The sequence below is a fragment of the Miniopterus schreibersii genome (genome assembly GCF_964146895.1).
Source record: "Miniopterus schreibersii genome assembly, chromosome: 10".
Classification (NCBI taxonomy): Eukaryota; Metazoa; Chordata; class Mammalia; order Chiroptera; family Miniopteridae; genus Miniopterus; species Miniopterus schreibersii.
The window spans coordinates 59,067,357-59,092,074 of NC_138110.1; the positions used below are offsets into that span (position 1 = coordinate 59,067,357).

The 24,718-nt window shown below is 42.5% G+C and overlaps 1 protein-coding gene across 8 annotated transcripts in view; it reads right to left on the minus strand.

Moving 5' to 3' along the window:
* Positions 1-376: 376 nt before the first annotated feature.
* CNBD2 (cyclic nucleotide binding domain containing 2) overlaps positions 377-24,718 on the minus strand; it is a gene marked incomplete at its 5' end in the record, with an annotated part of 53,321 nt that continues 28,979 nt past the window's right edge. For 2 of the 8 annotated variants that reach the window (XM_081149397.1, XM_081149395.1), the window contains 5 exons: positions 377-727; positions 7,095-7,258; positions 11,486-11,606; positions 13,554-13,731; positions 22,519-22,633. In XM_081149397.1, coding sequence (XP_081005523.1) covers positions 409-727; positions 7,095-7,258; positions 11,486-11,606; positions 13,554-13,731; positions 22,519-22,633 — 897 coding nt within the window. In that variant the 3' untranslated portion in view covers positions 377-408. The remainder of the gene's footprint in view (positions 728-7,094; positions 7,259-11,485; positions 11,607-13,553; positions 13,732-22,518; positions 22,634-24,718) is intronic. The other 6 variants (XM_081149398.1, XM_081149396.1, XM_081149401.1 and 3 more) reach the window with 4 other exon arrangements.

A 24,718-nucleotide genomic window follows, 5' to 3' on the forward strand; every position in this document is an offset into this window, starting at 1 on the left:
GGTCTAAGGAGCAGCTGCTCCATCTAGATGGGAATGTGTGCACCAGTCCCCACCATTCCGTGCCTCCCTACTCCTGCTGCTGCTCTCCTTTAGATGACTTGTCTGGCCTTGGAAGGCATCTGAATTCGCAACCCCAGTCTTGTTCGCTTCAGTGTGAGCCCCTCTCTGCCTCCCATCCATCTTGTCTAAGACCCTCCCACCCTGACACTATCCCCAGTGATAACCCATCCACGCCCGGCTTCCTGACTCAGCCCCACAAGTGTCAAGGGAGACAGTGCCCCAGTTGCTGCCCCTAAACATCTGTCCAGACCCACAGCTGAGCCCCCAGCATCCCCCACTCCAAGCCCTACAACTCCCATGGTGGCCATTCAGGAAGCACAGTGGTCAAACCTACATCCTTTATTGGGTCTAAACAAGGACCCCTGCATTCTTGTACTGAGGCAGGAGTTCCTGGATTTTGTACCGGGGTGCTGTGATGGCTTGGACAACCCTCAAGGGGGGTAGATTTTTCTGGGGTGCCATAAAAATGGGATAGTAAGGTTTAGTCTTCTTATTGAAGCTACACAAATCCAGTGTCAGAGACTTGGGGTTGTAGATCTCTTCCTTCTTGTGCCGAATTGGGGTGAATGGTGGACGTCGGCGAGGCTCCACCAGCAGCTGCACCAGGTCCTTCCGAAAGATATTCCAGCTGTTCTCCCTGAGGAACTTCTGGCACATATCGTCATCGCTGAAGGTAAGGCACAGATGCTGAGGTTCCCACACCAGCTCCTCCCTGTCCCCTACTCCTCCAGCCTTGCTGCCCACCACACTTTGCAATCCCTAAACACCATGTGCTCCTTCCCACCTCTGTGCCTTTTCCCAGGCTCTTCTCTCTGCCTGCCTCCTTTCTTCCCACACTCTCTTCCCTAGACCTGTGCTGGTTCACACAGTGCCCGTGAGCCGCATGTGACTACTGAGTACCTGAAGTGTGGCCAGTCTGAATTAGAGACATGCTGTGAGTATAAAGCATTCACCCAATTTCAAAGACTTAGAACAAAAAAAGAATGTAGAGTATCTAATATTTTTATGTTGATTACATGTTGAAATGATAATACTTTAGAAATACTGAATTCAATAAAATGTATTATTAAAATTAATTTCACCCATTTCTTTAATGTAGCTACTGAAATTTTTAAATTACATATGTGACCATTAGCCACCAGGGAAATGTAAATCAAAGCCACAGTGAGATACCACTTATGTCCACTAGAATGGCTATAATTCAAAGACAGACAGTAAGTGTTGATGAGGATGTGGAAATGTTAGAACAAGGGCATCAATACAGTACTGATGGGAATGCAAGCTGGTGCAGCTGCTTTGGAAAACAGTCTGGCAGTCCCTCAAAGGTTAAACAGAGTAACTTATGACCCAGCAAGTCTAATCCTAGGTAGATACCCAAGAGAAATGGAAACATATGTCTACACAAAAACTTGCACAAAAATGTTCATAGCAGCATTATTCATAATAGCCAAGAGGTAAAAACAACCCAATGTCCATCATCTGACAAATGGGTAAATAACATATGGTATATATATGCCATTCCATATATATATATGGAATGTTATGTGACAATAACAAGGAATGAAGTATTGATACTACTGCAACATGGAGAAATTTGAAAATACTGTGCTAAGAAGCAAGTCACAAAAGACCACACATTGTAGGATGCCACTGACATGAAATATCCAGAACAGGCATATCTATAAAGACAGAAAGCAGACTGACAGCTGCCTTGGACTGGCCTTGGTGTCCTGGCTCTACTCTGCCCCCTACCCTCCTCACAGCATGTAAGGGTAGGGAAAGTGGAGGAGGGTGGCATGGACTCAGCGCTCATTGGCTTATTTCCTCCTGAGATCACAGCAAGGGAAGGGCAAGTTCAATTTCCATTGACTCACCTGTACTCTCACCTAAGGAGGCAAGCCTAATAAATCACAAACAGATTAGCACATTCTTCTGGCTACATTATTAGACCAGAATAGAGTCCACTTTGATCCACGGAGAGCAAGTTAATAAAAAATCCAGAGGTCAGAGTGGGCTACAAGCTAATCCTATTGGTCTCAGTGGTGTATCCAAGTCAGCTCCCACCAGCTTGTGAGAGCTAATTGTGTGCATCTCTTCTCAACTCCATGTTCAATGACATCAGGTTGGTAGCTCGAGATTGGGCATGGTGGGGGGAGTGTACACCACAGAAACTGGCAAACACGTCAAATCTGCGTTACCTCCCACATCCGAGAGTTTGTTGTTAAACATTCAGCAGCACACCACTTAAAAATTTCCATTAACTTCCAATGTCTTACATAATAAATAACACTAACTCTGACTTACCAAGCACTTCACATTTGTTCATTAATTTAATCCTCATAACCACCCCAATTCACAAACATGGAAAAGGCCAAAGAGGCTAAGGGACTCACCAAACCCTGAGGGGCAAACAGGTGATTACAGATTCTTAGAGGAATCTGTAACAAGATTCCATGTTACCTCCTGATGCTGATGGTCATACCCATTTCCAGTCTCGTTTTTCACTAAACACGGTAGCTCTTTTAAGGCCTCAGCTCTGTGCAGGCTTTTTAGTTCTAATCTCTTCCTCACCTGAACGGAAAGTTTCATCTGTTCCTGCAGGCTGTACAACTTCCACCCATGATCCCCTTAACCCCCATCTTCGCTGGGCAATCCCAACACTAGATCTCGCTCTGTGCTTCGGCTCTTAGGTTCCTCTTCCTTTTGCTCTTGGAGATTTCCCTTCTTTCTTGTGATTATATTCTACATGGCACTCCCTGTGTTTTGCAGAAAAAGAGGTTTCAGTTTATCTAGCCTGTAAGCATTCACAGGGCAGGTGTGTCGGCCAGTGACCATGTGACCTGCAGGATGTCACAGCCCCTTTCCTGGGCCTCACGGTCCTGTTATAACATGGAGGATTTGAGCTAGATAATGGATATGATTTCTGCCTGCTTTAGCAGCCTAGAAAACCATGAGTTCGACAGTTAATGAGTGAGCCAGAATTCAGTCTGTCAGCATTAATTATAGATGATTGCAGCAAAGTGCTGACTGGGCAGCCCCAACATCTGCCACCCTCGAGTCTATGTAAGTCTTTTCTGAATTTCAATTCAATAGGCATTAACTGATACCCGTCATGGACCCGGCATTATGTGAGGAGCCAAAGCTCCTTAAATCATTCCTTGGGTAGGTGGCTCTAAACAGCCATTCTCTGTATTAGTAGTACATGGGAGCCAGAGAATCGTGGCATCTTTGAGCTGCAAGGAACCACCACGGTTTCCTAATGTTTTCCCCACAAAACTGCCCCAATTTGGGCCATATCTACATATTATCTGTTCTTTTTTTTAAAAAAAAAAAAAATACCTTTATTGATTTCAGAGAGAGGAAGGGAGAGGAAGAGAGAGATAGGAACACCATTGATTGGCTGCCTCCTGCACGCCCCCTGCTGGGGATCAAGCCCACAACCTGGACATGTGCCCTGACTGGGAATCAAACCGTGATCTCCTGGACCATAGGTCAATGCTCAACTGCTGAGCCATGCTGGAGCCAGGCCAATTATCTGTTTTTTAATTTACTAAAGATTTTTTGTTAAATCTACTTAGTTTCTTTTACTTAAATATTTATTTGGCCTTGTTCTAAGCAACAAAATCTGTCAGATCATGGTTTTAGTGAGCAAGTCATGTTATTTTTCTAATTCACACTAGAATAAATACATAGCTATTAAAACTAGCAATGTCAATCCCTGTGCCACCTAACATCATCTTGAAAACTTTCTGTGAATGTGTTCCATACTGAGGAAACACTGTTCTAGTCTACTTTTCTTGTTTTGCAGATTGGAGTCTGAAGCCTGGAGAAGGGGAAATGACTTATCCGAAGTCATATAGATCCCATATCAAATCCTTTCATGTGTTTATGGGGCTTAGCTACAGATCTGCCTGCCTTCACACCTCCTCTTCCTCTACCATTGGAATCACTTGAGAAAAACAACAACACTTGCTTCCCAAACATGCCAGGAAAACCAAGTCTGATCACAGTATCACAAAGAAAAAAAGGGGGGGAGAGAGTGCAAAATTGTATAATTGGCATGATCCCCATTATAAAACTTTATGCGTATGAATGATAAATGCACATTTGGCATAGATCTATGCAGTAAAAAAAAAAAAAAATACTTAAGAGAACTACACAAAATGCTAATTGAGATTGTAGAAGGAATGCAAATAATTTTGGTTTTCGCCTTTTAAAATGTTCAGCATTGCCCTAGCCGGTTTGGCTCCGTTAGAGCATCAGCCTGCAGACTGAAGGGTCGCAGGTTTGATTCCCAGTCAAGGGCACATACCTTGGTGCCAGGCTCAATCCCTGGTCTGGGTTGGGGCGTGTGTGGGAGGCGACCAATCGATGTGTCTCTCTCTGTCTATCCCCCTCCCTTTCACTGTCTTTTAAAGACCAATGGAAAAAATATCCTCAAGTAAGAATTAACAAAAAAATAAAAATAAAAAAAAAGTCCAGCATTTTCTAGTTTTCCCCAATGAGTATTTCCCATCCATTCAACATTTATTGAGCACCTACCAGGTACTGAACAGGTGCTAGAGATGAAAGACAGATAAAGCCCAATCCCTGCCTTCATGAAGCAATTAATCAAGTGGCTCGGAAACAACTATACAAACTACACCACTGCCAACAGCTATAATACAATGTGTATGGTCAATCATAGAGCCACGGAGGGAGCACGATGAGTATACAGAAAGGAGTACTAACCCCAACCAGGGGCCAATCAGGAAAGGCTGTCTGGAGGAGATGGATCTTAAAGAGTGAGCAAGAATTTATTAGAAAAAGAGGGACAGGACTGGTGGGGGAACAGCATTTCAGGCAGAAAGGCCTACAGTGGCAAAGGCGAACATGTGGAGGGTCCAGGAGGCAATCTGCTTGGGTTGCTGTAGTGGGTGAGAGGTGGCAGGAGGTGCTGCAGGGGAGCTGAGGAACCAGACTATGAACAGCCATTTATGTCGCATTGAGTCTGCACTGTAACTATAGGCAGTGAGATACCACTTAAAGGTTTTAAGCGGGAGTGTAATATGGCCAGATTTGGGTTTTAGCAAGAGCACAGTATGCAGAAAGGGCCTGGTGAGGAGGAGACTGAGGCAGTGTTACCAGTGGTAAGACTTGCAGGAGTCTAGGCTGGGGGTCCCAAAGTGGCAGTGGGGACATGTCACCCAGGGTGGTAAGATGAAACAGTAGGGGTATGTGAAGAAAACAGCAGGACTTCATTTATATTTATCTTCGTCTTATTGTCTTTACAGATCTATTTTTTATGTTTATAATGTATGCAATATATTAGTATAGCAATACATGGATATAAAAATTAACATGTTATTTATATTACATATATATTCTTAAAGAAAATACCTCAAATACTATTTAGTAACAGAGTATGAAAACAAAACAGTTTTGTGACCTGGTGTGGGCCATAGATTAATTTTTACATAAAAAAATAAAGGATTTTTTTTTTACATTACAAAAGTATTCACTCTGGAGAATTTGAAAACTAGGAAAAAGTAAAAAATAATTTTTTACTGAATCTTTCAAAATAGGTATTTATCTTTTTAAATTACGAAAATAATATATCATCACTGCAGGAAAACGTGGAGAATAGCGGGGGAAATCCACTTAGATGTCACTACCTCAGCACAGCTTTTACCAAGTATATCTTCTCCTCTCATTATTGAAGTACAGCACCCCACCTTCTACCCTTACAACCGCTACTTTAAGATAAACAAGAGCAACAAAATTTATTATGTAGAAGCAATGACCTCTTCTCCTTTCCTGGCACTGTGTAGAGGAGTGCAGCCCACAAAATTCCAGAGGATAGATAACTGTAGAAAGTTAATTAAAGTTTATCTTAGCTTCTGTATACTGCTTCGCTAGTTCCACCACCTGTGTCCCCTTGACCGAACTGCTCTGCCTTAACCAAATGGAATATAGTTTGTCTTTTCTGCCTTTATATTCTCCCTGCAAAGACTGTTTGGGGCTGTGAGTTTGTTTAGGGCATGAACCCGCTCGTAAGCCACCGCTGGTGGCTAAATAAATCTCCAAACACTCAATTTGGTCTCTGTGTAAATTAATCTCACGTAACCTGGGTATAACATTATAAAAGCAACACATGCTCACAGCAAAAACAAACATGAGCGGAATATGTATAGTGGTGCCTCGGTTTTCGAATGTCATCCGCTCCGAAGACCATTGGAGTTCTGAAACGTTCGAAAACTGAGGGACGAACCGCCGACAGCTAGGCCTCAGGATCCTGCCCTCAGTGGAAGCCGTGTGGCATGTCCAACTTCCGAGGCATGTTCGAAAACCGAAACATTTACTTCCAGGTTTACGGTGTTCGTAAACTGAAATGCTTCAACGGAGACATTCGAAAACCGAGGTACCACTATAACTGTAACTAGGAAGTCCCTCAGTCCCATCTTCCAGAGAGAATGACAATTACAAATTTGGCCATACCACAGCAATTATCATGCTTATTTCCTTCTAGATTTTTCTCTTGTGTTTTACAAAGAGATAGTCATACTATACACATAATTTTGTACCCTGTCCTTTTTATTACCACTATATCATCCATTTTACCCTTGTGCTATTAGAGCCATTAAACCTATAATTTTAATGAGACGGTTATATTCTATCATGGGAATGGGCCACAGTTTTTTAAACTATTCCCTTAGAATAACACGTGGGGGGGTGGGGGCAGTTTTCTATTATGAATATGACTGCTATGAACATCCTGATGCGTGCAGCTTTTCCCAGAACTTGGGTAAATGAAGATGAATTCACAGAAGGACCATTGCTTCCAAAAGTGGGAACAGTTTTATGGCACCTGACACATAATGCTAAAATTATTATCCAAAGGACTGAGCCAATTTAGAGTGTAGGCACAGCTACCAGTTTTGTCCCACCCTTGTCAGCATCAGGTATTATCATCTTTTCTCTTTCTCTTACTAAAGTAACAGGTGAAGATATGCTCATATGATCTGGCGGGGTGTATACACATATCCAGCACTGACCTGGGGTACCCGATCTTGAACCTGGACAACTTCTCTGTTGCCTCGCTGTCCATCAGTTCACAAAATTTGTCTTTCCTCACCGTTATCAACTCAGTTCCCAGGCTTGCGAGGACGAAGGGCCGTGTGTCTTGTTGGTTGTCTGGGAGGAGGGTCTGGTGAAGTCCCTGGAGGGAAAAAGCCCAGAAAGTTGACCTCAGAGACCATCCACTCCTCCCGCGGATGTTCCAGATGGGAAAACGAGGTGCCAAACAGGAAGTGATTCCATCAGGGTCATTCGTAAATGATGGCGAGAAGTCCAGGGCTCCTTTTGCTAAATGACAAAGAACCTCCAGCTCCTCAAATGAGAAAGGCCCTCAAGGCACTTTGCCCATGTCCTACCTGCAGGCAGCAAGCTATCTCCCAGTATCACACTCACACAGTCACTCTCCAGGGATGGCACTTTATGGGTTCCCCCCAATATCCAACCTCAACTCTTCCTTGTGCCAAGCCAGCCCATTTTCTCTTCCTTGGGACTATGACAAAAATCAAACAGTTAGGCTCCTCTTCTAGATCTTCCCTTTCGCAGCCATATCCCCCCCAATCCTTTTCTGCAGGTGTTTGCTCACAAATGCATGTCCCCACTAAGCCTCAGTTCTTCTTCCATCTCGCATAGACTTTGGAGGCCACTGACCTCCTCTCTGTAACTTATGGGCTCTTTTGGTTCCCTGGCATGGATTCGAATTTGGTTATATAGGGAAGGGAGATGGAGGTCAACAGGCATACCTGCTTGTTTTACAGAGCGTGCAACCCCCTTTTAAGGAGACACCCTGAGTCAGGACAAAGCCCTTGTTGCTGAACTGTCAATCCAATGCTCACCCCTCAGCCTCTCAGCTATTAAGACTCAGGCAAGGAGGGGAGCCTGCTGTCTTGGGCTGAAGAAGAAAAGGGGCCATAAACTAAGAAGTCTGCTCTAAGGCCACCAGGGATTGGGAATAATTCTGGCTTCAGAAGGAAGATCTAATTGTTTACATGTTATGTGACTTTGGGCAAGTATATCTCCCTGAGCCACTGTTTGCTCATCTGTGAAACAGAGGTGAAAATACCTGCTCACAAGTCTCTGAAGGATTCTGAATCTGAAAGATGCGAAGTGGGATTTGGGAGAGCACCCCACCACCACCACCATTTGGGTTCTAGACCTTGAAGTATGACCATCCACAAACTCTTCGGTGCTCTAAGCCCTGGCCTTGTCTCTCCTTGGTAAGACTGGAATGGAAATAGGTTATCTTTCTTAGGAAACTGTTGAAGGTCCAAACAAGATGGTGTGTGTAAGGATGTTCTGGGAGACACGATGCACCTCCATATCAATTGTGCTCAGTACAGTGGCATGAAGACCCTTCTATAGTGCCAGACCTTGCACAGAAACCAGAATGGCTGCCCTTCAGCCAGCTCCTACTATATGGTAAATATAGATATAGATTATAGATATAGATCTAGATATAGGTGATGTAGACATAGATATAGATGATATAGATAGATATAGGTATATAAATTTAATCCTCACTACCACCCTAGGAGATAGGGATTATCATCCTCAAACATGGAAAATGAGGCTCAGAAAAGGAAACTTACTTGCCAAAGGTCATACACCTTGTAATAAACAATCATAACAACAATGACGATGGTGGTGACATCATGATGATGCCACCAGCTAGGTTCACTGAGCAGTCACTAAATTCCAGCCCCTCCTGTAACCTCGTGTATATTAACTCATGCAGCCCCCGCAGCAGCCCCGCGAGGTGACTTCTACTGTTATCCTTCTTTTATAGACGATGCTGCTGAGGTTCAGAAACTTGTCCAGAGCTCAGACTGGAACCCAGGTGGTCTGTCCTCAGAGCCCATGCTTTCAACCACTACGCTATGAGGAAACTCAGGTGCAAAGAGGTTAAGTACCCTGCCTAAGAACAGAAAGTGAAGCAAGCATTTTAACCCGGTGACCTGTTCCGGGCCTCGCCAGGGGCAGCACTGTCTTCTGGCACTCCTACACACCCCCAGTCCACCCCCAATGCTCTCGCTGGGCGTCAGCCCCCTTCTCTGCCTAGACCCTTCAAATAGCTTCCCAAAGCACCCGAATAGAATAAAACTGTGTGGCCACCAAGGCCTGGGCTTGCTGGGCTCTCTGCCTGGCTTCACATTGTCCCCACCTTGTTTACTCTGTTTTAGCCATGCTGCTGTCCCTTCCAACCCCCTCAACATGCCAAGCTCTCTCCCACCTCAGACTCTGAACTTGCTGTTACTTTATCTGGAACATTCTTCCCTCAGGTCATCCACAGCTTGCTCTTTTCTTCATTCAGGTCTCAGCTTAAGTATCACCTCCTCAGAGCAGCCTCCTTGACCATCCTGTTTAAGAAGCCCACCCTACCCCACCAACCCAGCTTTCTATTCTGTTCCTAACAGTAATTTGCAACTTTCTATGTGTTTGTTAATTTATGTGTATATTGTCTATTCCAGACTAGATCTCCGACACTGGGACCTTGTGCCGTGCTTAGAGCATGGCAGATGCTCAAGAAATATCTGCTGAATGAATATTCAAGCAGAACACAGAATGTTACAGCTGGCAACTTGCCCAGGTGAATCTCCTTTTTTGGTAAGGACACAGATTCAGTGAAATACAGTGACTTCCCCAAGGCCCACTACAAGCGAAATGAGAGTAAGATGCCTCCCCAGCGGTGTGTCTTCTTCTTCCTGCGCTGGGCTGCCCGTCTTGACCATCTCGAGGCCTCGGCCTGCCTGCTCCCTGGAGAAGCTGGTTCCCCTAACGCCTCCTGGTGCAAAGCCTGGTTCTACTCAGGGACCCAAGCTCTGCTTTTTCCAGGTCCAGCCTAGCTCCACCTCCTGCTCCCAAGGATGAGGAGGTGTGATCTCCTGTGTCCTGGTAGGTGAACACAGTGACAACTGCTACCATTCATTCCCCCACAAATGAAGCCAGGGCCTTGAAAGCCGGGAAAGCAGGGTCTTACCAAAGGCACATCATGAGACATCCACAAGCATTTTCATAAAAAAGGGTCCCATTAACAAATATTGAGGGGAGCCTTCTATGCACTGGGCTCTGTGTGGTGAACGAAGCAGTCAGGTCCTTGCTCTAAGCCCCACCCAAAGACTGCCAGGTCTTCCTAGAGAATCAAGTCCAAGGCCCCTCTTCCTGCACTGCAGGCCCCTACAGAATACATCCTGTTGTTCTTGTGCCATCTTACACAGCCTTGCGCTCCTCTCACCATCTACAAGTGGGGCAATGCCTTCCCTGCCCTCTGGTGCCTCCATTCTGCCCGGGTGCCAAGCACCCCCAGCTCCTCCACCTTGCCATGTGCCAGGCTGCAGTCATGGGCCCAGGCGGCCTGTGTTCAGTCCAGAGCCCCTCACCGGAAACTGACCGACTACACTGAAGTGGACTGAGGGAAGGCTGGAAACCACATCACATGAAGACTAGCTGAAGGAAGGCGGGTGTTTTGCCTGAATAAAAAAATAAGTAGCAGGGCACTGGCACTGTGCCTGGCCCCATACGTGCTGAATGAAAAACAAAACAGCATTCTTTAAATGCCTAGGGGCCATCACATGGCAAGGAAGAGGATTCCTTCTGGTTTGTTCTTGGTGGATGGGCAAGGGGGGGTGGGCGGGGAGCGAGTTAAAGTTGCAGGAGGCAGAATTTTACTGAATAAAAGGAAGAGGTTACCCCTGGCTGGTGTTGCTCAGTGGTTAGAGCACTGGCCCAGCCACTGAGGGTCACAGGTTCGATTCCTGGTCAAGGGACACACCTGGGTTGCAGGTCCGATCCCCAGCCTGGTCGATATTTCTCTCACATCTATGTTTTTTCTCTCTCTCCTTCTCTCTCTCCCCCTTTCCTCCCTCCTATCCTTATACCTGCAACTTTGCTATAATCATTTACTAGCTTCAGGAGTTTTTGGGGTTCTTTCTTTGTTTCTGTTCTTTGAAACTGTCTACATAGACAAGCATGTCACCTGCAAACAAAGACAGCTTTATTTCTCCCTTCCCAGTCTGTGTATGTTTTATTTCCTTTCTTGTCTTAATGCAGTGGCTAGGATGTCCAGTACAATGCTGAATGGGAGTGGTGAGAGGGGACACCCTTGCCTCATTCTTAAGTTATTTTAGAGCCAGTCCCAGATGTGATATTTTATTTGTAAATAGTTTGACATGTATCTCCTAAATATAAGAACTCTTAAAAGAAAACACCATAAGCATAATATGGTAACTTTTAAATTATCGTATCTAAAAAAATCAATAATGTTCCTTAATATCGTCACATATAGAGCAGGATGTTTTTAAGCCTTTACTCTCTTAACACTCCCAGCCCATCATGTTACACACTATATCGTGAACAAGGCTCTCTGTACACTTACTATGATTTCTCCTTCCTCTACAGTGTGGAGCTTGACGTAGGCCCCCACTGAAGCCTCCTTCGGGATATCACCATGCTTGGTATTGATCATGGGACACTCCAGCTGATGAGGATGCCTGGATCTGAAATTAGACAACTTGTTACAAAGAACTCATTTGTAACACAGCCAGTTAATGAGGCCATGGATAATCAGCTCCAACTCTACTGCACATGGAGATCTTCCTTCCCCTCTCCCAGAAGTGAGAAAACTCAAAATCAAGCCCTGGGAGAGATTGCGTCAAACATTAGAGAACTTTAATAGAGGGGAGACTTGGAAGAGAAGGTAGGACCCCTTAACCACCTAAAGGCTATTTATTATGTGCAAGAAGGGGCTGACGACCTCATGCAGCTGAACCAGGCCTGCTGGGCGAGAAGTCCAACACGAGGAAGGAATTTCTATGTCAGAGCTGTCTGAAAATGGAATGGACTGTTTGATGAAGAGTAAGCTCTGTGCCTTCAGGGACACAACAGAAGTTGAGGCTCTTTTCCTTGGCGGGAAGGCAGAGAAGAGATGGCTTTGTTTGTTTACGACAGGTTTCCCTGGGCAGCCTGGAGACCGTACTTTGTTCATGTTGGGGTTAATTTAGTGCAGGCAATCCTGTTGTGCTTTCTTTGGTCTCAAGCTAGGTAGAAGGAAGAGGCAGCTATGCTCTTTGGGTTAGGGGCAGGAAATAGAGGATTCATCAGCTAAAAATATAGCTGAACTCACCCAACACATAAATAAAGCAAGCTTCCATTTTCACTACTCCCACCCCCCACCCAGGACTTGTACCCAAGTGGCACATGCCCAGCATGTCCTTTATTTTTCACTTCTGGGCCCAATCTGTCTCTTTTCCCTTATTAATTTATAGCAGAGAAACTGGGCATGTTCTATCTCTACCTTGAGAAGAACTAGGATTGGGATTTCAAACACCAGATCCCTTAGAAAGAGTATCCATCCGAGGAAAAAACCCAGAAGCCATGGAATGCTTATTACGGAGAGCACGCAGGAATGTTCATAGGCAAAAGACTCGAGGACAGTGGCACTATGGCAATATGGAGATTGTGACATTGGTGCGATTAGCAGTATCACTGTGACATTTTTATTCCATATTTAATGGTGGGGAGGAGGCTATTATGCTGTTCTGGGCCTAGCGTTGAGTGCCTGCAGGCCAGTGCCACCAAGTGTCCTTTCCTGCTCCTCAGCTCCCCTGGGCTGAGGCAAAAGTGCAGCCCTCATTGTGTATCACCTTGTTCCCATCATGACAATCGTACCACACAACAAGACTGAGCACTAATAAGCTACTTGGGCTTAAATCCTGGCTCTGCCACTTTCTACATATGTGACCTGGAACTTAATCTCTCTGTACCTTGGTTTTCTCACCTGAAAAACAGGAGTGATAATAGTAGTACTTACACTTACCTCATAGGGTTTTTGTGAGGATTAAATTAGATAAGCTAGTAACAGGTAGAGTAGCCCAGCCCATAAGTGTTAGATATAGTTATCATTATCCACTTAATTGCTGGCTTGCAACAACCCCGAGCCTTAGACACTATTATCTACAGATGAGGAAACTAAGGCTTACAGAGGTCAAGTTCCTTGCCCAGGTACACAGAGCTACAATAAGTGGCCAAGCCAGGATGTGAACCTGGGCTGAACTGACTACTAAGCCCACTCTCTTATCTACTGCCTCCCTTGGATGGTTAGAATGTTCTGAACAGGCTCAAGGCCCAGCAACACACAGACAGAGTGTCAGAGCTTTAAGACCTGTCCTGCCCCTTCTTCCTCAAATCGATTCCTTGAGAAAGGAAGCAGCTGACCACCTAAAGTGGCCCTGAAAGTTAGAGGCAGAGAAGGCAGAAAATGCAGCTCCTGGACATCAAACCCAGCACCACACAGGCTGCTTTCCCCACACCCCTCAACCTTTGGGGTTGAGCTGCACCTGCTATCTCTGCCCCCTCCCCAACATCCCTGGCATTCTGCCCTGTAAGTTATATTGTCCTTTTCAACCAGAATCTGGACCCCTCTATGTGCCAAGAACTGAACTTACTTGACCTTTGGGCCCAAGGTCTTTGGGAGACTGTTTCCTAGGGTATTAATCTTCCTACTGAAGCTGGTCCCCTTTTGCTCCCAGGCTTTCTGGAGACGCAGAAGTTTCAGAGGGCTAAAATCCTGCACAGGATATGATTTGATCTGGAATTCCTTAAATCTCTTCACAGGAGAAGGTTCTGTTAGAGAAAGCACAGGAAAGCACATTTGGGGTCTCTGCACAGATGAGGGTGTGGTGGTGGAGGTTGGAGGTATATCACAGTCACCTGCCTGGCTAGTCTGGTGCATAGTGAAATTAAGAAAAATAGAAAGGGGAACAACAACCCAAGACTGTGGTCCATGTATTGTCCCTCTGTGTAAGGCCCTGAGCTAGAGCCTTTATAGCCACTGCATCCAGACAAATGTCACTGGCCTCATTTAAGAGGTAAAATGAGAAGCAGAGAGGTTAAGTCACCCAGGAAAAGGCTGAAGCTTGGATCTGAACTCAGTCTATCTGACTGACTCAAAGCTCATGTCTTTTATCAGATTACATTTATCTGGGCTTTCAAACTGGGATTGGGGGTAGGGGTAGCAATAAACGATAAATGGACAACCAGCCATAGAACCTTGAACAAGTCGCATAATCTCTTGGAACCCTCATAAGATAATTGGAAGAATCACAGATAAAAGTATGTGCTATGCACCTAGCACAGTGTCCAGCACATAATAGGCCCTTCAAGAGAGTTATTAAGAAGTTCTCCAAGCAAGGAAGGAAGCTCAAGACATTTTGGGTATCTCAAGAACTTGAGGAATTCACCAAAGTCTAATAGGTACTGCAGGCAAACCTGATGGCAACTAGGTGGCTCAGCTTCCTTGCCCTGAGGGGGCGGGGGGGAAAGTTCTTCAAGAGAATACTACTCAGAAATAAAAAGGAGTGAACCAACTACTCAAAAACACTACTCTGAGTGAAAGGAGCCAGATGCATAACAGTACATACAGTATGATTCCATTTACATAAAACCCTAGGAAAGACAAATGCTACCTATATGGACAGAAAGCAGATTGCTGGCTGCCTAGAACCAGGGGTGAAGGGTAGGAATTAACTGGCAAGGGGCACAAGGAAACTCTTTGGGGTGATGGACCCTATAACTTGATTCTGATATGTTTCTCAAAATTAACTGAACTACACATTTTAGATATGTGCATTTTATTGTATGAAAAACCTCAATGATGATTTTAAAAGTAGGTCTCCAAGTATCAGAATCAAATGTTAAAGTTAATGGTAATAGAAATAAGTCCAAACTACAGAGGAGAAGGGCCTGGATTAACAGAGCACATATAAAAAGGCCTGAGTATAACCTCTTTAGAAGGCATACTGGCAATATCTACCAATATTTTAAATGTGCATAGCCAGTACACACTGGATCAATGATTTGATTCAATGTTCTAAGAATTTATCCAATATGTTTCCTTGCACAAGTATGCAAAGGTAAACACATCAGGAAATTCAACATAGTAGGGTAAAAGTGAAAATTTGGAAATAACCCAATATATCTGTAAAAGGTGATTTGATTAATTAATTATGGTATATCCATACAATAGAATGAAGTTCAGCTATTAAGAAACATAGATCTAGACTTCTGATTCCAACCAAAAGGACTAACATAGACTAGATTTACTCTTCCTCCTGAAACTACTAAAATATCAGGCTAAATGTATAAAAAAATGATTTTCAAGACATTGGCCACAGTCTTGAAAGGTAGAAAACAAAGGGTGTGAGCCTTACTATTGCCCCAGCTTACTGACTGGAGATTTTCTGGGATATGGTACAGGGAAGGGAAACCCAAGTGCTCTCTCTGAATTGATGAGACACAACTGAGACTCCAGAGAGTCTCAATTATGCTGGAGTTCACAGCTAGAGTTCGCAGAGCAGCGTACCAGGGAGGAGAGGGCTGCAGAAGAGAGAACTCTGGTCTTCCAAGGTACACCTTCAATCTCAGCTGAGTACTGCACAGCATGTGTATCATGTTAGGAAACCAGCAGAGGTAGGCAGCCTCTAAGATAGCCCTCAGTGAGCCTCACCACGGCCCTGGTTTTTGCACAATGGTAACATCCTCCCATTAAGTGTGGCTTGGGCTTGATTCTAAAGAACAGAATACAGCAAAAGTGATGGGATGTCACTTAGGATTAGGTTTAAAAGATTGTAGCTTCTGCCTGGGGCACATTCTGTGTTGCTCTCTTACTCCTAGGGAAGCAAGCTGCCATGTCATAAAACAGCTCTATAGAGACATTCATGAGGTGAGGGACTAATAGCAATATAAGTGAGCTTGGAAGTGGCTTCCTCCCAGCTGAGGTTTCAGATGAGACCACAAGCCTGGCAGACAGCTGCAACCTCATGAGAGAACTTGAGCCAAAGCACCCAGCTAAGCCATGCTCAAATGTCTGGCCCACAGAAACTGAGAGATAAGTTTTTGTTGACTTAATTCATTAAGTTTTGGGATAATGTGTTACACTAGTTCCAAAGGCTGGAAAAGAACCTTCCAAAATAATTAGAGGATACATCATCACAGCTCACACAGGACCAGAAGCAGTTCTTGTTCCTAACAACTAGAACAGAAAACCTCATGAGTCAGGAGCACCATGAAACACTCAAAATGGTTTTCCATCATAAATGGGGTGAAATTAGCTCTAGATTGAACATTGCTCTCATCCCACATAACAAAGCTTAAAAGCTAGCCTCTGAAAGATAAAAATATTTCCAAGTAACTTAGCTGCATCCCAGAACAAAACTCAGGAATATTTACAGGAATTAAAAAAAATATGTAGCACCCAAAACTCAGTTTCCAGCATCCTATGAAAAATTACCAAGCATGCAAAGAAGTAGGGAAGTATGACCATACAAGGAGAAAAAACAATGAATTAAAACTGACCCAAAAATGGCAGAATTAATATTAAAGAACAGTAAAACAATTATCATTTATTAACAGCTATTATCACATACACAAAGAGGAAATTTTGTGTACATGAAGCAAAGACATGGCAGTTATAAAAAAAAAAAAAGACCCAAATCAAACTTCTCGGATGAAAACTACAAGGTCTGAAATGAAAAATACACTGGATGGGATTAATAGCAGATTAGACAATGCAGAAGACTAGTGAACTTAAACACATAGAAATAAAAACTATCCAAAATGACAGAGAGAAAAAAGATACACATACACACACACCCCAAAATTAATAGAGCATCAGTGAAACAATTTCAAGCAATCCAATATACATGTAGTTGGAGTTCCCAAAGTATAGGAGAGAGAGGAAAAGATGGAAAAAATTAATGGCCAAAAAAATTCCAAATCTGATGAAAAATGTAAACCCAAATATCCAAAAAACTAAATGAACCCCAAGCACAGGAACATGATGAAAATTATGCTAAGGCACAATATACTCGAACTGCTTAAAACTAGTGATAAAAAAGAAAAGTTTTAAACGAATCAGAACAAAAAGGCATATTATATACAGAGGATGTACGAAGTTCTGCAAAGAGGTTATATAAAGATAGTATGTAGGCAGACTTCTTACTGAAAACAACGCAAGCCAGAAGACAGACTTTAATACAACATCTTTAAAGTACTGAACAAAAAAAATCTGTTAACCTAGAACTCTATACCCAGCAAAAATTCCTTTCAAAAATAAAAACAAAATAATTTTCAGTTTCATTTCAAAATCATTTCAGAAAAGCAAAAAAAAAATTCATCACCCGCTGACCTTAACTATAAGAAATGTTCAAGTAAGTACTTCAGGCAAAAGGAAATGGTACTATGGAAAATTGGATCTATGCAAAGGAATGAAGAACATCAAAAATGGTAACCACAGCCCTGGCTGGTATGGCTCAATTGGTTGGAAAGTCATCCTGTGCACAAAAGGGTTGTGGCTTTGATTCCCGGTCAGGGCATATACCCAGGTTGCAGGTTCAATTCCCCCATTGGGGCATGCACGGGAGGCAACCGACCAATGTTTCTCTCTTACATCGATGTTTCTCTCTCTCCCTCTCCCTTCCTCTCTCTCTAAAATCAGTGGAGACATATTCTTGGGTCAGGATTTTTTTTTTTTTTAATGTCTTCATTGATTTCAGAGAGAGGAAAGGAGAGGGAGAGAGAGATAGAAACATCAATGATGAGAGAGTCATTGATCAGCCGCCTAGCCCGCAACCCGGGCATGTGCCCTGACCGGGAATCGAACCCTGATCGCCTGGATCCCAGGTCGACGCTCAACCGCTGAGCCACACCCAGCCGGGCGGGTCAGGATTTTTTTAAAAAGGTAACCACATAGGTAAATATAAAAGGCTACTGTTCTTATTAGTGAAGTATATTTAAAAGATAATTAATTGTTCAAAACAAAAGTGATAGCCATTTATTGTAAGATTTTCAACATATGTGAAAGTAGAATATACAACAGTAGCACAAAATCTGGAAAGAAAGAAGTGGAAGTTTAATGTTGTAAGGTTCTGATTCTATACATGAAGTGGTAGAATATCTCTTGGAGGTAAATCGTGATAACTTAAAGGTATATACAGTAAATCATAAAACAACCACTAAAATAATACCACAAAGATACCTAATAAGCCTACAAAGACAATAAAATGGAATCATACAAAATATCCAAAAGAAGGAAGAAAAAACAGAACGGCAAAGGGTATAAAGAACAGATGGAGAACAGATGGGACAAATAGAAAACAAATAGCAGGATTATAGATTTAAACCCAACCATAATCAATAATAACACTAAATGTAAATTTAGACATGTCAAAAAAAAGGCAGATTGTCAGATTGGATTAAAAAAACAAGACCTGCCCAGCCAGGTGTGGCTCAGTGGTTGAGCATCGACCTAGGAACCAGGATATCGCAGTTTGAGTCCTGATTAGGGCACATGCCCGGGTTTTGGGCTCAATACCCAGTGGGGAGCGTGCAGGAAGAAGCCTATCAATGACTCTCTCACTGTTAATGTTTCTCTCTCTCCCTCTCCCTTCCTCTCTCTGAAATCAAAAAAGTTATATTAAAAAAAAAAAAAGACCCAACACCCTAGCTGGTCTGGCTCAGTGGCTAGAGCATCGGCTGGCAGACTGAAGGGTCCTGGGTTTGATTCCAGCCAAGGGCACACACCTCAGTTACAGGCTCGATCCCAGGCCCCAGTCGAGGCGCATTCATGAGGCAACCAATCAGTATTTCTCTCACATCGATGTTTCTCTCTCTCTCTCTTTCTCTCTCTCTCATAATCAACTGAAAAAATATCCTCGGGTGAGGATTAAAAACAAAACAAAACAACAAGACCCAGCTGCATGCTGTCCTTCAGAATCCACTTTAAATATAAAGACACAAAGAGGTGGCACATAAGAGGATGGAAGATATACCAAACTAATACTAATCAAAAAGTGTGGCAAAATTAATGTCAGAAAAAGTGGGTTTAGAGCAAGGAATATTCCCAGGAATAGAAGTTCATTTCATGATGAGTAAGAATTCAGTCCTAAAATCTATGCACCTAATAATAAGAGAGCTTCAAAATACATGAAGCAAAACTGATAGAAATGCAAGGAGAAAAACATATCTACAACTGTAGTTAAAGATTTTAACAACACTCTATATTAATAATTGCTAAAGACAGAAGGTGGAAATGAGTATAGGTATAGCTGTCTTGAGCACTATCAACCAACTTGACCTAACTGACACTCACAGAACACTGCCCCCATTTCCAAATGCAAATGGAACATTTGCCAAGAGAAACTATATTTGGATCCACAAAACAAGTTTCAATACCTTTAAAAGGATTCAAACCATACAAAGCATGTTCTTAGAAATTAGTAACAGAAAGATAGATGGATAATCCCCAAATATTTGGAAACTAAATAACACCGTTCTAAACATTCAATGGGTCATGTGTTCTTATCTTTCAAGAAATCAAAAGGGAAATTTAAAAGTATTTTGAAATGAAGTTTATGAAAACAACATATCAAAATTTGTGTAGAAATCCCTGAAGATTACATGATAAAACTGTTAGAGCTAATAAATAAATTCATCAAAATAGCAGCATACAAAGTCAACACAAAAATCAGTTGCATTTCTATACACTAACAATAAATAATCTGAAAAGAAAATTACAAAACAATTCCATTTACAATAGCATCAAAAGAGTAAAATACTTAGGACCTGACTTAACCAAGGACATGAAAGGCTTGTACAAGAAAAACTACAAAACACTGCTGAAAGAAATTAGAGCCCGGCCGGGCGTGGCTCAGCGGTTGAGCATCGACCTAGGATCCAGGTGATTGGGGTTCGATTCCCTGTCAGGGCACATGCCCAGGTTGTGGGCTCGATCAATGACTCTCTCATCATTGATGTTTCTATCTCTCTGTCTCTCTCTCTCCTTTCCTCTCTCTGAAATCAATAAAGATATACTGGGGGGAAAAAGAAATTAGAGAAAACATAATAAATAGAAACACATGCCATGTTCATGGATTGGAAGCCAATATTGTTAAGATGGCAACACTAAACAAAATGATCTACAGATTTAGTGTAATTCCTATCAAAATCCCCGTGACATTTTTTGCAGAAGTAGAAAAACCCATCCTAAAATTCATAAGGAATCTCAAGAGACTCCAAATAGCCAAAAGAATCTTGAAAAAGAACAAAGCTGGAGAACTCACACTTCCTGATTTCAAAACTTAGACTTACTACAAAGCTACAGTAATCAAAACAGTGTGGTACTGGCATAAAAACAGACATATAGACCAATGGAACAGAATAGAGGGCACAGAAATAAATGTTCACATATGGGGTCAAGTGATTTTTGACAAGGGTGCCAATACCATTCATTAGAGAAAGGACAGTCTTTTCAACAAATGGTGCCGGGAAAACTGGATATCCACATGCAAAAGAATAAAGTTGGACCTTTATCTAACATAACACCATATACAAAAATTAACTGAAAATGGATCAAAGACCTAAATGTAAGATCTAAAACTATAAAACTCTTAGAAGAAAACATAAGGCGAAAGCTTCATGACACTGGATTTGGCAATGTTTTCTTGGATATAAAACAAAGGCACAAGCAGCAACAACAACAACAATAGACAAAATGGATTTCATGAAAAATTTTAAATTTTGTGCATCAAAAGACAAAATCAACAGAATAAGAAGGCAAACTACAAAATGGGATAAAATATTTGCAAATGCCCAGGATATACAGACAATTCCTAAAACTTAGAGAAAACAAAACATGAGGATGTGGAGAAATGGAACCTTGTGCGCTGGTAGTGGTGATGTAAAAGGTGCAGCCGCTGTGAAAAACAAATGTCAATTCCTCAAAAAAATAAAAACAGAATTACCATATGATCCAGCAATTCCACTTCCAGGTATATATTCAAAAGAAAAAAAGGGTCTCAAAAAGATATTTGTGCACCCCTGCTCACAGCAGCATTATTCACTAGCTAAAATGTGGAAGCCACTCAAGTGTCCATCGACAGATGAACGGATAAACAAAATGTGGTATTTTCATACAATGGAATATTAGCCTTAAAAAGGAAGGAAATTTTGACATATGCTACAACATAGATGAAACTTGAGGACATTATACAAAGTAAAATAAGCCAGTCACAAGAAGAAAATTTTGTCTGATTCCCCTTACATGAGGTACTTAGGAGTGATCAAAATCATAGAGACGGAAAGTGGAAGGGTGGTTGCAGGGGCTGGAGAGAGGGGGAACTGGGGAGTCACTGTTCAGGGGGTATGGTGTTTTAGTTTTACAAGATGAAAAGAATTATGAAAATGGATGGTGGTGATGCCTGCACAATATTATGAATGTTGGGGGTTTTTAATCCTCACCCGAGGATATTTTTTTCCATTGCTTTTCAGAGAGAGTGGAAGGAGGGGGGGAGACTGAAAGAGAGAGGGGGGGGAGGGAGGGAGGGAGAGAGAGGGAGAGAGAAACATTGATGTGAGAGAGACACATCGATTGGTTGCCTCCTGCATGCACCCCAACCTGGGCCAGGGATCAAGCCTGCAACTGAGGTACGTGCCTTTGACCAGAATCAAGCCCAAGACCCTTGAGTTTGCAGGCCTAAGCTCTAACCAGTGAGCCAAACTGGCTAGGCTAGGGCATGAATGTTATATGCTTAAAAAATGGTTAAGACACTAAATTTTGTTATGTGTATTTTGTCACAATAAAAAAAAAAACTGGGGGGAAAAATTTGTGAGATAGAGCTTTTAGTCTGGTGTATTGGCAGTGGAAAAGGGAGAAAAAAGAATTGACATAAAGAATTAACATTTATTGAGCACCTATGAGGCCCTGTGCATACACGATCTCATGCAGCCTTCCTCTGTAACCTGTGAAATAATGACAATGGACATCTACTATATATTAACGCATACAAGTATTGTTCTGAGAGCTTTATATACTCATCTGCTTAATTTTAAAACAAGTCTATGAAGCAGGGCCCACAATTTGCATTTTACAGACTGAGGGCATGGATACACGGGGACACAGAGTGACTTGTCTAGAATCACACAGCTGGTAAGAGACAGACCCTGGATTCAAACACAAGCAATTTGGCTCCTGGGCTTATGCTCTTAACTACAACACTACCAAGACACGCAAAGAAACCAGACCCAGAGGCTTAAGTATTCACCCAAGTCACCCAGCTAATCAGTGGGGTTCAAACTGAGCTCTAACTCCAAGCTCTCCCTCCCTGCCCTCACTCTGGGAGAACCTGAAGCTAAGAGGAAAAGCTGAGAAGGAGTGGGGGAGAGAGGCTGGAGCCTAAGCTAGCCAGGCCACGTAGACCAGGTTTCCACAGCTAATAGAAGGAAGACTCAAACCAGGCATCTTGCCAGGCCCTTCTAGCTCTAGATTTGTAAGACTATGGGCTGGGAACTGGAAACAGGATGGGACCAGGTGCCCCCTGCTGTGCTGCCGACTGCCAAATGTGCACAGCAGCTTACCTTTGAGGTTGGTCTTCAGAGCTCTGTCATCTATCAGCTCCAGATGCTGCCAGATCCACTTGTAGTAAAAAGGCGAGGCCCCGAGGTCTAACAGCCGCAGGACTTCACAGCTGCCCTGGTCACATCAAGAGACACAAAACCAAAGGCTTAACCCCAAGGGCTCCAGGCAGGCCACACTTTGAAAATAAGCTCTCTGCATTATGTCTCTCCCCACTTTGTTTTACTTGCTCAACACAAGTAGTTATGGGTCCTTTTTTTAAAAAATGAAACTGTTATATACTTATAGAAAATTCAAATAGCTAAAGAGGCTTGAAAACTAAATACAATGCTGGCACTGGAAAAAATCATTGAGGATGTTATTGGTACACTTGGTGAAACTGACTATGGATTATAGGTTATATATTATATCAATGCTAAATTCGTGGATTTTGATAATTATTCTATGTTAATTTCTGTCTTAGAAAATAATCATGTTAAGTGTACAGGGGTAAATAAGTATGATGAATGATACTTAACTCTTACGTGATTCAGGCAGGAAAAAAGCATATATATTAAAGCAAATGTGGCAAATGTTAACAAATGATGAATCCAGATGAAGGTTCTAAAGGAGTTCTTTGTACTGTTCTTGAAACTTTTCTATAAATTTAAAATCATTCCAAATTAAAAGTTTAAAAAATATTCAAACAAAATAGAACATAGAGAAAGTTAAAACTGTTACTCTTAACACCCAGAAATAACAAGTATTATTCTATGTATGCCAGAATTTGCATGAAATTGGAAATAATATTCAGATGATCAAAAGAAGTCAGACACAAAGAACACATACCATATGATTCCACTTATATGAAGTTGAAGAACATGGAAACGCAATCTGTGGTGACAAGTCAGAAGAGTGGTTACTACAGGGGGACTTTGTCTGGGAAAGGGCACAAGGGAGCCTTCTGAGGTGCTGGAAATGTGCGCCATCTTGACTGGGTGATGCTTACACAGGTGAATAAATATGTAAAAATTCACCAAGCTGTAAGGTTTAGATTTGAGTCCTGTATCACATATATGATACACCTCAAGAAAATATTTTTGAAGATTAATATTTAGCTTGTTTCTAAACTGTCTCTATTGTATATAACTTTGATTTTGTTCAGGACAACAAAATCCCGTTAAAAAAACTTGCCACCTTCCCAAACTCTCCAGCACTGGGTGTGGCAGTGACCCAGCTCTGGCTAATGAGACAGAAGTGGAAGACTGATGGATAAAACAGGAAACCAAGGTTGTCCTTCCCCCTTCCCTCTGCTTGAAACTCAGATGTGATAGCTGGAGGTGGAGTAGCCATATTGTGACCATTAGGATGAAAGTCAAAAGCTGTGGATGATGAAAGTAGAAGCTAAAAGGGGCCTGGGTTATGGAAGACTTCCTAGATCAGCTCTGCTAGCCCTGGATTGCTTAAATCTAGATTTTACTCCATGAGAAAAATTACTATTCATTAAGCCACTGGAGGTGGGTCTCTGTGACTTGCAGTGGTCATCAACTTAAATTGACAATCTTGTCCATACATCTTAATGCCTAGAGTGGTGACTAGGCAGTTCACAAATACTTGAGTTCTCCTCTCAGGCACATGACAGGATTATACTTTTCTACTCTTTGAATTAGGCACGGCCTTCTTACTTGGTCAATTTCTGTTAGCAAAGTGACTTGTGATACTCCGGGTGGAAACTTTAAAAGCCACTGCTTGATTCTCAACATTCCCTTCCCCTGTTCTATTGGTCATGATTCAGGCTGGCCTTGGGGCTCTCCACTACCAGTTCTTCTAGGTTCTCACCCATCTTTTCTCACAGGACCATCAGAATTCTCCAAACTTATATAAACCCCAGGCACATCCTTACTGCAAGCTTGGCTTCCCACTAGAGAGTCTCCAGTGGCCTGGGTCCCTGAGTGACTATAAATAGCAAGTAGAAGGTTGAAGGAATAAATCTTTGTTAGTTAATCCACTGAGATTTGAGGTTTATAATTGCAGCCGAAACTAGTTTACCTAAAAGAATACCCATGTTTGATTATCTCCTTGGGATTAATTCCTAAAGGTATGCATGTTTCAATACTCATTGCCAAAATGCCCTCCAGAAATGTGAGATCAGTTTACACCCTCTGACTGTGCAGACCAGAGTCCCTTGTAATACATCTTTTGTCACATTGACAACTGGATTTG